The sequence below is a fragment of the Trichechus manatus genome, unplaced genomic scaffold (genome assembly GCF_000243295.1).
Source record: "Trichechus manatus latirostris isolate Lorelei unplaced genomic scaffold, TriManLat1.0 scaffold00038, whole genome shotgun sequence".
NCBI lineage: Eukaryota > Metazoa > Chordata > Mammalia > Sirenia > Trichechidae > Trichechus > Trichechus manatus.
The window spans coordinates 5,117,017-5,131,908 of NW_004443974.1; the positions used below are offsets into that span (position 1 = coordinate 5,117,017).

At 48.5% G+C, this 14,892-nt stretch overlaps 1 protein-coding gene across 6 annotated transcripts in view; it reads left to right on the forward strand.

The window, feature by feature from the left end:
- Positions 1-14,892, forward strand: part of GSN (gelsolin) — a 68,884-nt gene that overhangs the window by 13,391 nt on the left and 40,601 nt on the right. For 3 of the 6 annotated variants that reach the window (XM_012555314.2, XM_023730667.1, XM_023730668.1), the window contains exon 2: positions 5,272-5,362. The exons of 1 other annotated variant lie outside the window; for it this stretch is intronic. Coding sequence is in view for 1 of the 5 variants with exons in the window: in XM_023730670.1 (XP_023586438.1) it covers positions 11,164-11,169 (6 nt within the window). In the remaining 4 variants the exon portion in view is untranslated. Of the gene's footprint in view, positions 1-5,271; positions 5,363-9,960; positions 9,982-11,149; positions 11,170-14,892 lie in introns of those variants that run through there. 2 more of the 6 variants (XM_023730666.1, XM_023730670.1) reach the window with 2 other exon arrangements.

Below are 14,892 nucleotides of genomic sequence, written 5' to 3' on the forward strand. Positions count from 1 at the left end.
TGTGAGTCTGGTGCAGGACCGGGCAGTGTTTCCTTCTGTTGTGTGTACGGTCGCTGAGTTAGAAGCAACTTGACGGCAGCTAACACAACAATAAGGCTTGATTTCAAGATCCAGTGGTAGGTCTTGATGTGTTGATTGTGTATTGCAAAAACAAAAAAACCAAACCCACTGCCATAACTATAGATTGGTATGAGTCGGAATCAACTCGACGGCAGTGGGTTGTTTTTGTTTTTTTTTCCTACAGTACACAGTCAACACATCAAGACCTACACTGAATCTTGAAATCAAATCTTAGACTGGTAGAAAAGTAGAGCTGGGAGGACCAGAGAAGGTGCCATTCCCTCATTTCACAGGTGCGTAAGTAGGTCAGAGGGGGAAGTGACTTCCCCAAGTCTACACCACTAAGACAAACTAGGACCTTCAGTTTGATAATAACTGAAATAATTTTGGTTTAGATGGAGTTTTTTTTTTTAGGTCATTGGTGTGGGTGGTTGGTGAGAGACTTATGTCATAAATACTATGAGATACTGTGACATAAAGAGGTCTTTAGACCCCCTTCTCTCCTCAGGTGGGTGGTCTTATTCACAATGTTGCAGCTGGATATAAAAAGTGATTTAGAGCATCTCAAACTTATTGCGCATGTAAGTCACCTGGGATTTTGCTAAAATGCAGATTCTGGTCCAGTAGGCCTGGGTTATGACCTGAGACTCTGCATTTCTAACAAACTCTTAGGTGATGCAGTTGCTGCTGGTCCAGAGGACCACACTTGCATAGTAAGATTCTAAATCAATTTCTTATTTTTCCTCAGATAGGAAGGTCCCTTGTAAAGGGCCAAAGAGCCAGTATGTAGCAAGGCCCAGACTAGAGCCCAAATCTCTCTCTCTCTTTTTTAAAAAGTTCAGCTTCTTTTGAACATGTTACAAAGGGGAATTAGTCAAAAAGATCAAAGCACATGTCATCATCAGACTCCTCAGGTTCTTCTTTTTTTGCCTCCACTTCCTTCTCCTTAGCTGGGGCAGCAGTGGTGGAGGAGGCATGGCCTCCCCCCGGTGCAGCACTGGCTGCTGGGGCAGATCCACCAGCCCTTACATTGCAGATGAGAGAGCCCAGATCTTTGAGATCCTTTCTACCCATTGTACTTGCCTGTCTCTTCTCTCCCCAGCACTGGGTTGGACTGCCTGTTTGGTCCACAGCTACGAGTTTCTAGAATCTGAACAGCCCTTAAAATACTTTCCTGTCTAATTTTGGAACATGGTAGAGCCCTTCCTTAGGAGTGGGTGACTCAGTCGGAAGTTATCTGAAGGGAGAGAAATGCAGCTGAAGGACCTAGCATTTGGCTTTGATAAATATTTCCACCAAAAATTTTTATACTTAGGACTATAAACATTATTCTCTGTAGATCTGTAGGTGGCAAACGAGAGCCTGAGGGAGGCCCTAGCCTGTTTTGGTATGCCTCTGAGCTAAGAATGGTTTTTATATTTTTAAAGGATTGTTAAAACAAAACAAATAAAACAAACAAAAATACCAAAAACAAACAAGCCTACCCAGGCATCTTTAGTCCTGAGTACATTACTTCATCTCTCTGAGCATGTGTCCTTCCTTTATGATATCTGCCTGGCAGAGTTCTTGTGAGGATAAACCATGATGTATGTGAAGGGTTTAACACATACTAGATGCTCAGAAAATGATAGCTGTTGTTATTGGGGTTGGCATTTGAGTCCTTATGGCATTATCTGACAGATAACAGGTTCCCGTTTCTCCCACCAAGTCTGAAGGTCTTTCCAATGAGCTGGGGCAAGTCTTTTAGGATAAAAACACCTCTGTTCCAGCCCCCTCCTACACCACCCCTAGAACAGAGAGCTCCTGTTTAGCCACCTAGACACGCAAGGTTCAGTGGCGGCTTACATACTTTTCAGTAATGAGGGAGCTCCCTGCCTTAAGGCCAGCCCTTTCTTCTACCGGCTGACAGCTCTGGCTGTTACTAAGTGCCTCCTCTTCCTGTGCTCTTCAGATATAACTCAGCAAACACACACTGAGTGAGAGCCTGGACTGGGATCATGAGTGCTGGAATGAAGCACCTCTCTTCGTGGCTCCATCTGGAGTGTGTGGGCGATGAATTAGAGTCAGGCGTTTGCAGACCTTGTTTTTAAGCTCCTGCAGCCATAACATCCAAAATGGAAACAGACCAACTAACTTGGAGTTGTTGTTGTGTGCGGTTGAGTTGATTCTGACTCATAACGACCCTATAGGACAGAGTAGAACTGCCCCATAGGGTTTCCAAGGCTATAATCTTTATGGAAGCAGATTACTGTATCTTTCTCCTGCGGAACAGCTGGTGGGTTCGAACCTCCAACCTTTCAGTTAACAGTCTTGCCACCAGGGCTTCTTAACTTGGAGTTATCTGGGGCTAATTCTAAACCTAGCCGAGTTTGAAAACTTCTGAACTTTGCAGCTTCTAAGGCTTGCGGTGTTCAAGTCCTTGGAAAGGGTGTAATACTTTTTTTGCCCATAGATAGCAGCACCTGTACTGTTAGCTGTCCCTGTGTGAACATGTGCATGTGTGTGTTATGCATGCACGCACACACACATGTGTGCACGCATGCATATGATTCACTAGTTCCTTTCTTCAATGAATCTTCAGCTGTGGTTGCCCTGGCCCTATGCTAGGCTCTGGGATACAGTGGAGCAGATCTTAGTCTAATGGGAGAGGCAGACTTGGAAAGAGACTATTATAATACGATGTGACTGGGAAGATGAGGGGGATGTGGGAGCTCAGAGGAGGGACACTCGCCCTCACAGGAGGGGTGTAGAGAAGAAACCTGGGACTTGCTACACGAATGGAAAAGAGAAAAGAACAGGGATGGAAGAGAGTTCCAGGACAGAGGAAACAGTCTATGCAGAGATTCCGTGGAAGACTCAAGGAACAGAGTGATTTGGTCTGGCTAGAACTTGGCAGGGTGTGGACAGGATGTAGGAAGTGAAGAGAGTGAGAGCTAAGGCTCAAGGCGCGGACAAAGACCAGATCGTGAAGGACATTGAGAGTTTGTTAAGGATCTTGGTTTTTACCTGTGGGCAGTAGTAGAGTCGTGGTACAGTCTGAATAGAGGGGTGACATGGTCTGGTCTTGCTCTTGGAGATTGCACTGCAGGGGAGCAAGAGAGGCAGCAGGAGGGCCAGTTAGGAAGCTACCGTAGTCAGCTAGGTGAGTCATGATGGTAAACCGAGATGGAGGCAATGGGGGTGGGAGAAGAGGATTCACTGAGGGTGGAGGGAGTCAGGATTAGAACTGGCAGGACGGACATGGTGATGCATCGGGGGCCATTGTCACAGAGCAAAGAGCAGGGGAGCTTGACAAAGGTGCTGTCCCGGTTTCTGGCCTGGCCCAGCATCTACTACTATGTGTTAAACTCTTTACACACATCATGTGTGGATGGTGGATGGTGGTGCTGTTTGATGAGAAGGGTAGCACTGGGAGAGGAGCAGGTTGCACCTGGGAACAAATGCAGCACCGCAAGGGAAGATGAGAGTGCAATTTGGAGGTGTCTGGAACACAAGGGAGCTGGGCTTGTAAGGCTTGTTCTCACACAGACTTAACAGAAAGTGGGAAGTAGTTAGTCATTTGCAGAAACAGTAAAACCCCACTCTGCTTTGAATTATCCCACAGAATGAGGAAGTTTGTGTGGAACTCTTTGAGGAAGGCCCACAGAAGTAGCATTTAGCACCAGGGTTCTGGGGCCCAGACAAACACCAACCTCTCAATTTTGGGGTACGCTGACTCCAGACCCCCTGCCATGTACCAGTGTCACTCACAATGCAGAAATCCAGCAGGAATATCTGGACCATTTACTGTTGGACTGAGAACAGGGCTCATTGTGTCTGGATTCCCAGGAGGCTATGGGGCTCTACTGCCTTTTGGATCTTGATTCTCTCCTTGGTTTGGAGAAATTTTCCAGTTTCTCTAAGGCAGGAGCTGGCTTTACTCAGCTACCCTCCTGGATGTAGATGACTGGGACTCTGGGTGGTGGAGGAAGGTGGACATCTAGGTTGTCTCTGAAAATGTGGGAGCTGGAGGGCTGAGCTGCCCAGTCCACTGTGGGGCTGATGTTGGATGGTCCTTCATTTACTCATCTAACATACACCCACTGAGCCAGCTGTTTGCCAGGCCCTGTGCCGGAGCCAAAGTCTCAGAGGTAAAGCAGACAGCCTCTTTGCCTCCACGGAGCTTACAGTCTGGTGGAAGAGAAAGACACGTTACTAGATAGTTATAATACAGTGTTGATCAGTACTATGATAGAGCAATGCTTAGGAATAGAGGTGGGGATATGGCACGTAGACAGCTTGGATCCCCAAAACTATACCAGTACAGGGTGGGAAAAATATAATTTATAGGCAAAAGACTTAGAGATTTAATTATTAATAATCAGGGTAATAATCATAGTAAGCATGTGTACTGTGCAAAACTCTTGACATAGTTTATATAATTTAATTCTCACAATGACCCTATGGGATAAGTTCTGACATTATCCCTCTTTTACAGAGCAGGAAACTGAGGCTCACAAGAGTGAAATGATTTGCTCAAATTATACAGCTAGTGAAGTGAGAAGCTGATTTGTCTAACTCCAAAGTCCTGAACCACAGCTCTGTAGTTGACTGGAAGCTAAATTCAACTATGCAATGGGGCTGCCTTAAATGCTAACAGGCTTTTAGGCTGCGTTAATAGAGGCATGATATCTATAATGATGGAGGTGAGAGTCCTGGTGACCCTGCCCTGGGTAGAGCTCTTCTGAATGTCTAATTCTGGGCCTTGCGCTGCCAGTGGAGACAGGGTTAATCTGGCGCACATCAGGGAGGGGGTGAAGGAACTGGATGCTCTGGTCTGAGGAAGAATTGGAGGAATGGGAGTGCGCAACTTGTAGAAGAGAAAACTTCAGGGGACCAGGATCACTGACTTCAAGTCACTAAGGAGCTATCTGGAGGCAGAGAGAATAGACCTGTTCTGTGTGACTCCAGAGGGCAGAACTAGGACCAGCAGGTACAAGGCATAGGGAGAGGGATTTTAGCACATCCCAAGGACAATTCTTCTAACCAGCCTAACTGTCAAACAGACGGTCTTGCAGCCTTGGCAGGAAGTGAGTGCCTCATTGCTGGAGGTGTGCAAGTAGGAGCATGTGACCCTTGGCAGGGGAGGGAAGGAGAAGAAACATCAAATGGGGATTTGACGAGATCACCTTTAACCCCCTGACACTGAGATTCTTGGGCCCTTGTTTGCAGGTGGTGCTGAACACTCCTCTTTGTTCAGAACTCCGGCCTTGGTCCACGCACCTCCCCAGGGAGCAGCTCTCTCACCCCACAAGGCTTTGAGGTAGGTAGAGCATTGCAGACATCTGTCCTCAGAAACCCAGTCCTGGCTACCCTGGAGGCCTGGAGGAGACAGTGGAAGCAGTCGCTGGTGGCGGAGGTGGTTTCAAAGGAAGTCCCTGAGGTTTACCTAATAAGACTCTGAGTACATTTCTGCGCATTACCTTATTTGCTCCTCGCCCATCCTTGAGGGGGAGGCCAGGCAAGGAGGATCTGTGGAGAGGAGTCAAGAACTGGGCTGGGTGCCAGGATGACTGTCTATGCTACTTGCTTGCTGTGTGACTTTAGGAAAGTTGCTGCCTCTGGAGGCGTCTGTTAGCTCTTCTGTAGATGAGTAGGTTCTCCAGGAGGAGGAGGTTCAGGAATTCACCCTGGATGCTTTGGAGAGGTGAGAAAAGCTGAGGTGTGGCTGGCTTGTTGACCATAGGAAGAGTACCTGAGGAATGTGAGTCATGGGGAAGGTGGATGAATCACAGCCACCTGGGGACAGCTAGCAGGGTCAGACCCACCTGACTATCAGATTTAAAGGTAATCTACCGAAGCAGGCTAAGAAGCAGGGGTAGAGGGCAGGGTCTTATTCTGGAAGCTGGGGGACCTGGGTTCACATCTCAGCTCAAGCCTTGGTATCCCCACCTGTAAAACAGGTGCATTAGTCTCTCCCCCCACCCACCTCACAAAGTTATTGTGAGGACTGAACAAGCTCATCCATACCAAAGGGCTTTGTGTGCTGTGAAATAGGAAGGATCACTACTAGGGGACTAACCAGCTTCCAACCCCAGAACAGAAGTGAATTCCTAATCAGCAATTGTGAGAAGGGGCTGGAAAACACCCCTCAAGCTCCTGATGTCACCTGTGGTTGCCAAAAGGAGAAGGGCCAAACCCATACAGGACTTCCTCATCTGCTGTGGCCCAGCTGGCTTCCAGGTGGTGACACAAGCTGACCACAGTCAGAGCTGTTGCTCTTTTCCAAAGCTAAGATGAAAGGGCCTTTTGATGGTCGCTGCAATGCTTTGTCCACAAAGCCAGGGATTCCTAGAAGGCCTGCTGGGTCTGTGGGTGGGCGGCTTGTCCAACTTCAGCTGTTGCCCAAGGGTTCTGCTGACAGAGGGGCAGCCCTGATGCTTCCAGGTAGGAGAGATTGAGGGTAGCGTCTTGGCTCCAACGCTCCGGCTTTTGAGACTGAGACTGACAACTCCAAAAGCTGAATTGCTTCAAAGTTATCTCTCAACAAAAAGGGGCCCTGCTGATGCTTTCGTAACATCACATAGAGACGTTGTCTTCTGCTTTCTCCTCCTCTGCAGGCCCTACAGGGCCAGGCTGGCTCGGGCCCAGCTGGGTACCTGTTGAATAAAAGCTTTGCTTTGTCACCCCTCTTCACTCCTCTATTCCCTGCAGTGTGGTCTGCCTCACTTCTACCTCCGCTGAACTTGGGTTCACCAAGGAGGCCCCAGTGACCTCCTAGTTGTCAAATCCAGTGGTGTTTCCTCAGGTCTCCATGTACCACCTCTCTGGAGCATTGGATACCTTCTCCTAGAAGCTCTCTCTTCTTTTTGCTTCTGGGAGGCTGCCCTGTCTGGTTTATCTCCTACCTCTCTGACTATTCCTTCTTAGGCCGCTTCTCTGGGTCCTGTTTTTCTGCCTCAGATGTTCACCAGAATTCTGATCACCTTCTTGTCTTAAGTTACTCATAGAGGTTTGTTCATTCATGTATTCGTTTGCCTGAGCTAGATATTGGAGAATTAGCAAAGAACAAGACAGACCCTCATCCCTCATTGGTCTTTCAGTCTTGCAAAGGAGATATACGCTAAATAAATCATTGCACACATAACTGATTAATCCTTTCTTCAGCTATGAAAGAAATGGTCAGGGGTTATTAGGGCATATGGGATGGGGTCTGAGTGATGGGATCTTGTCTGGACAGATAAGGGCAAGCTGGGAGACCTGAAGAGGGAGTGGAAGGTGGCTCATTGAGCAGAGAAGGGAGGAGCCCCCCAGGCAGAGGAACAGCATAGGCAAAGGCTCTGAGGCAGAATGGAGCATGGGGCGTGTAGAGTGTAGAGTGTATGAAGCTACTGAGGAACTGAAAGGAGAGACTGGGAGCATAGTGTGAGAAGAAGCTGGAAACTAGGCAGCAAATCAGTCATGTGAGTCCTTGGGGGCCTCGTTTAGAGTTTAGATTTTCTCACAGATCAGTGGCAAGCCACAGAAAGTTTCAAAGCAGGGAGAAACTTGCCCAGATTCCGTGATCAGAACCCTTCAAAGAGATAGACACCAAGTACCACCCTGATAAGCTCTGAGGGTGTAGTTTTTGGTTTTTCCATACTGTGGTGTCCTGCCCCTGCGTCTCAATCGGAGGCTTCGTGTTGGGAAGTCCTGGGAATGTGCCCTTGCCTGACATTCTGTCTGTGAAGGCCCCTCTGGGCTCTTTGCATGTTTTCACTTAACTCGACCAGGCCAACCATTGCTGAGCTTCTGCACTGGAGAGGGGAGGTGACTCAGACACTGTCCCACCCTCGGAGATCCCACTCTAATCTGGAAAGAGACGTGGTGGTGGAGGCGTAGAGCGCATTGTGACAAGTACCAGGAGGCTCAGGGAGAGTCAGGAAGGGCTTTCTGGGCTTGACCCATGAGGAGGCACATGCTAGGCTGAGAAGGGGGAGTCCGGCACTCCAGGCAAGGGGGCAGGGGTCATGTGTGCAAAGACTTGTCAGCCTGGAAGGATCTGCTCTGTTTTAGGAATAATCAACAGTGCAGCTAAGGGTTAAGGTGGGGAGTGGCCAGAGATGAGGGAGAGAGTTTGGTTGGGAGATACCTTGAATGGCAGGTCTTGATCCCGTGAGTACCAGGGAGCTATTGACAGGTCTTGAGCTGAGGGGCGACTTGATAGATGGGATTTCAGAACAATTCCTTGGTAGCAGGCAATGGATCAGAAGGGGGGGACACTGGACACTGGTTGGAGACAGTGAAGCCTCGTCACTCCCCACCCCTTCTGTTCTTCCTCTGCTACATGCCCTTGTTGGGTTGTTCCTCTGACTGGCCAGGTCGACTGAGCCACCTAGCACTGTTTCGCTGCAGTGCGGGGGAGTGGTTAACCATGGGCTCCAGAGGGTCTGAGCCTGAAGCGGCACTCTGGCCCTGACTTGCTAGGTGCCCCCTGATAAGTCCCTTAACCCCTCTCAGCCTGACTTTCCTCATGTGAACTAGAGGTGATAATAGAGTTGTTAAGGATTCAGTGATAAGGAGCAAGTAAGTTGTTAGCATGTGCCTGATATATAGTGATGGCTTCATTTCCAGAGGTACCTGTTATTCATTTATTTCCCTGTGGATTGGTAATGGCCCCAGTCCATTTCATAACCTTCCTTGTGGAGTCCTTCTCAGAGCCATAAGTCTGTAGCCTGAACTAGATACAGGGAACCCCCAGCAACCCCAGCGCTCGGCTGCTAACCAAAAAGTTGGCAGTTTGAACCCACCAGCCGCTCCACAGGAGAAAGATGTGGAAGTCTGCTTCCATAAAGATTACAACCTTGGAAACCCTATGTGGCATTTCTACTGTGTCCTACAGGGTCGCTATTTGCCATGAGTCGGAATTGACTTGATGGCAACGGGTTTGGTTTGTTTTTTTTGTATTCCTATTGTAAATTTGTTACAAATGATGAATCAATATTGTGACATTATTATAGCAAAAGTCCATAGTTTATGTTAATATTCACTCTGTGTTGTACAGTCCTATAGGTTTCGACAAATGAATAATGTCATGTATCCACCATTATAGTATCACACAGACTATCATTGGAATAGTTTTGCTGCCCTAAAAATGCCCTGTGCTCCACCTGTTCCTACCCCCTCCTCTGAACCCCTGGCAACCACTGATCTTATTACTGTTTCTATAGGGTTGCCTTTTCCAAATGTCATATGGTTGGAATCATACAGTACGTTGCTTTTGCAGACTGGCTTCTAATACCTTCATTTTATGGCCAAGGAATCGGGGGCCCAGAGAGGGACAATGACTCATCCAAGGTCACCCAGCCCTTCAGTGACAGTGCTTGGACCTGTTCTCCTCTCCCTGGCTCAAATATCTACGGCATTTCTAATTTTAAAAGTGCTGATAATTAAAAAAATTCCCAAGTCAACTTGGGAAGGGGTAACCATGGAATGGGCGTTTTGGAGGCAGAGACTCCCCACAGACGACTCCAGGGAGTGTCCTGGCTAGAAGAGCCCCAAGGGCATCATGCCCAACCTCCCTAGTTTACAGTTGGGGAAACTGAGGCCCAGAGAGAGACAGTGGCTTGCCCAGGGTCAGGCCATCAGACCCCTAACAAGCAGCAGTAGGCAGTGGAGCTGTTCCCATCCCCAGCCCACTGCCCCTTGCTTTAGAAAGTGAAGCAGAGCATGAACAACGGTTTCCTGAGGAAGTTTTGGTTTTTAATTGTGTCGAGAAGGACCATTTCCACAACTGTGCGTGCCTGTGATGCCCATAGGCCTACCACAGCTATTTCAGACTCAGCCACAATGTCCTATTTACAGGGTCATGTGATTAGGTTGGCACGGATCAGGAGAGGCCCTCCTTACTCTACCCAGACAGCCATGGCTGACGAGGCTCTGGGGGAGGATTGTGACCCATGGGTGAGTAGCAAGGGACCTGGGGTGAGCTCTCAGCCTGCTTAGAGGAGGGGCGCCAGGGGAACTTAGGGGAATCCCCACTCCTGACTCCCCGTTCAGCTGCCAGCCAGGCCCTCTGCAGAGATGAAACCGGTTCTCATCCTATTCTCTCCGTGCTTAAAAATCCTCCACCGCCTCCGGTCAGGCCAAAGCAGCGGCCCCTTCCCCACTCTGATGCCCACTGTCTCAAACTCCAGCCTCATCTCTCCAAACTGCTTGCGTTTCCCCGTGTGGCCACACCTCTGAGCCCTGGCTCCTGCTGCTCCCTTCACTGGCCTGCCGGTTCCCCACTTGTCCCACAGACAGAACTTCTTTCATCCTTCTCGATTCATTCTTCTCGATTCAGCGCAAATGATCCTCCTTTGTGGCTCCGCCAGGCCTTTAGTGCTCCCTGCTTGGTGCTCCCACTGACCACAGCCAATAGGCCTGACACAGAGGAGGAAAGAAAGGAGAAAAGCATTTGTGATTGAGCACCTACTGGGGCCATTACTTTACATGTTTGATGAGATGTAATCTTCATGCTGCTAAACATTAGGTATTTTTTAGAAGAAGTTGTATAGGAGCGAGAGCAAGGCTCCAGAGTAAAGTAGTAGGGTAGACAGCCCTGGAATCAATGCCTGCTCTGCACTTCCTAGCTGTGTAACCTTGGCTGAACCTCTCTGAGCCTCAGTTTCCCTGTCTATAAAGTGGGAATGGTGCCAGCCATGTGTTTTGGGGAGGGTTCCACAGGCAATGCTTATAATGTACTTCTCATGTCGCCTGCTCCATAATGAGCTTTTGTGGCAGGAGTAGGTTGTTTACAGGTCAGGAAACAGGCTCAGATGGGGAGAGTTCCTTATCTAGCCGCCCCGCCACCACCCCCTTGGGCCTATTCTGTTCCCCTGGTCTGGGGAAGCTTTGTTTGGGTATTGTTTTTCCTAAGAAGCTTTCCTCTGTGTGCCACCACTGATGACTCAGAGCCCTTGAGTCACCTGGAGGCTGTGGGCAGGGGGAGGAGTGTGGAAGGAGGAAGAGAGAAAGGAGAGGAGGGAGGAGGAAAGGGGCCCCAATTCCAGCCCTGGCTGTCCTTCCTGCTGCCTGCCTACCTGTGGGTCTGACAAGCCCCTTGCCCTGGCTGGCCTCGGTTTCCACAGGTGTGGATGGAGGATGTTGGTGAGTGGTTCCTAGTCCTGGGTGAGCCTTAGAACCACAGGTTCCCGGGCCCCACCCCAGGCCTGCAGACTCAGAAGATGGGGTTGGGCCTGGGAATCTATAATTTTCTGAAACTCGCCAGGTGATTCTGATACTTACTGGCCTGCAGAGGTGTTTGGGAACCACGTGGTTCAAGGCTACTCCCAACTGGGCCTGTAAATGGTTGCTCAGCCTCTGCTTGGACATCTTCCCTGATGGACAGCGTACTTCTCTTGCTCCATTCTTGCAGAATGGTGCATGGGACATGCATGGGCTTTTAAAAAAAAAAAAAAAAAAAGCTTTACTGAGGCCTAATTTATATAGCATAAAGTTACTTCAGTGGTTTTTAGTAAATTTACAGGGTTGAACCACCATCGCCACAATTCAGTTTTAGAACTTTTTCACCATCCCTCCAAATCTCCCTGTGCCTGTTTGCAGTCAATCGCCACACCCACCCCTACCCCTACCCCCGCCACCACTAATCTGCTTTCTGTCTCTTTGGGTGCCCAGCTCCCAGTTTCATCCTTTCTAGCCTTGTGACCTCCTGCAAATTTTTTCCCCTCTCTGAACCCTGGATTTTTCCTCTGTAAGAGGGGGGATAATCATACCCTTCTTGTGGGTTATTGTTTGCATTTCACTAATGTGCACACGGAGCCCTGGTGGCATAGTGGTTAAGCACTTGGCTGCTAACCACAAGGTCAGTGGTTGGAATTCATCGGCCACTCTGAGGGAGAAAAGACCTGGCAATCTGCTTCCATAAACATTTCAGACTTAGAAATCCTGTGAGACAGTTCTACTCTGTCCTAGAGGATTGCTGTGGATCGGGATTGACTCAACAGCACACAACAACAACATCTGAGGCACAGTGGGAGCCAGGGATGGGGGAGCCTGGTACACAGTACACAGGACATAACGCAGATATCCAGGCACAGTCGTAATAAAACCAAAACTCACTGCCATTGAGTCGATTCCGACTCATAGTGACCCTATAGGACAGAGTAGAACTGCCCCATAGAGTTTCCAAGGAGCGCCTGGTGGACTCGAACTGCTGACCTTTTGGTTAGCAGCTGTAGCACTTAACCACTATGCCACCAGGCTTTCCTCAAGACAGAGTAGTAGGAGCAAATGTCTGGGCACTGGGCTAAGCACCTTAAATGCATTACCTCTTTTAATCCCCCACGACAGCTCTATTAGGTGGGTGTTAATATAATTTCCATTTTATAGCTGAAGAAACTGAGGCATTAAGAAGGAAAGTAACTTTTCCAACGTCACATAGGTAATAGTTGGTAGGACTGGGAGTCTGTCCCAGAGCCTGCCCTCCTTAACCATCACACTACACTGTCCCCTGCTCCGGAATATGAATCATGGAGCAAGGGGCACAGCTCATGGACCCAGGACAAGGTTTATGGCACACACACTGAGGGTCAAGACTTGGTATAATGGGCATTGGATTCAGAAGATGGCATAGTATAGAGTACATCACGCAACAGATATGACCCAAGGTATAAGTGACATGGGACACAGTACATGGAACATGACCCTTATGTACTATGGTACATGCTACAAGGTACACACACAGGACAATGTATGAGGAACAAGGGCCTGGCACGTGGCATTGAAAGCATGGCACATGTGATGCTGGGTATGGTACAAAGTATATGATGCCAGGACATGGTACCCAGGGTGTGGGACTTAAGATATGGCAGCTGGGGCTCTGGGCCACAGTGGGACCCTTTTTCATCCGGGATCCCCTACCCATGTTAGTGCCTGAGGCCCCAGCAAACAGCAGCAGGAGCCAATTTTCTCCTCTCCACAAAGGCCTCTCTGTTTTTTTCCCTCTTCCTCCCTGTCTCTTTGGATGCCAAAGAGTGGGAGTGTCCCAGAGGAGTGGTGGGGCCCAAGTATCCCCCACCCATCCCACCAACTCAGACACGTGTCAAGGCTTGGGGCCAAGTCCATGGCTCAGGAAGGGCCCGCCAGACCACCAGACCCCCAGGTCCCCTCCCTAAGCAGCAGCTGTGAGCACTGGTGTTGGCTGGGACCAGTGTTGGGTAATTTTCCTCTAAACAGTCCCTCCCCTCCTCCTCTCTGGCTGCTGCTGCTGGCTGGGAGTGTGTCTGCATTCAGGGGCTGAGGGGAGAGAGCAAGAGAACCTGTAGTGCTGTTGAGACTGAGGAAGCAGATTGCTAACAGCTGCTGTTGCAGGGGAGTGGAGGTGCAGGGGAGGAGGCAGCGGAGTGCGGGCTAATGTTTCTTGAGCCCTGTGGCACCAGCACTCACTGCCTTATCTTGTCTCATCTATAAAGAGCCCCACTACCCTGACAGGAGACTGAGGCTCAGAGAGGCAAGGAGTTTCTGCACAGTCACATGGAGAGTCAGAGGCAAAGCCCTAGTTAGACCCCACGTCTCCTTGTTCTTGGCCAGTGCATCACTAGGATTGGTGTCACCTGGTGTGGTGACTCACGGTGTCACTCCTCCCCATGAATCTCCTCCCATACCAGACCATACAGAATCCTTAGTAATGTTTATTATCAGTTTTAATCATAGAATAATATGTGATAAATATAGCTGTAAATTGCTTAAATGTAACATTTCTTAGATTATATGAATACTAACAACAAAATTGTTTTGTAAAATCTTTCTACATTGAATTCTAACATTATTAGTTACAGCATTATTAGTAACTGAGCAGAAGCATTTTTTGATTTTTCTCCTTCTTTTCCTACTTCATTCTCAAAGTTATTGATATAGGTTCACAGATACTAATTATCACAATATCGCAGCTAAAACACCATAAAATTTGACAAAATCAGTGACTATAAACACGGGCAGCAATGAAAACAACAGTGAGTGCTTGTAGTGTGCGCAGGCGAAACCAAGTGATTTGAAGAATCATTGGCAAATTAGGTAGTGATGACAGCTGTGACCGGAGCGCATTAGAAGGTTCAAAAAGTAAATTAGCACAGGGTTTCAGTCTTGTAGGTATATTGATACATGCAAGCTGCGCTTAGGAAAAATGTTTTTGTTGTTATAACTAACTATAGGGGTATTTTTATAAAAAAATAAAATAAAATTCTACTTTAGTGAATAGCGTCTGGGGTCTTAAAAGCTTGTGAGCGGCCATCTAAGATATTCCACTGGTCTTACCCTATCAGGAGCAAGGGAGAATGAAGAAAACCAAAGACCCAAGAGAAAGATTAGTCCAAAGGACTAATGGACCACAACTACCACAGCTTCCACCACGCTGAGTCCAACACAATTAGATGGTGCCCAGCTACCAGCACTGACAGCTCCGACCAGGATCACAACAGAGGGTCCCGGACAGAGCTGGAGAAAAATGCAGAACATAATTCTAACTCACAAAAAAAGACCAGACTTACTGGCCTGACAGAGACTGGAGAAACCCCGAGAGTATGGCCCCTGGACACCCTTTTAGCCCAGTAACGAAGTTGCTCCTGAAGTTCACCCTTCAGCCAAAGGTTAGACAGGCTCATTAAACAAAATGAGACTAAAGGGGCACACCAGCCCAGGAGCAAGCACGAGGAGGCAGGAGGGGACAGGAAAGCTGGTAATGGGGAACCCAAGTCTGAGAAGGGAGAGTGTTGACATGTTGTGGGGTTGGTAACCAATGTCCCAAAACAATATGTGTACTAATTGTTTAATGAGAAGCTAGTTTGTTCTGTAAACCTTCATCTAAAGTACAAT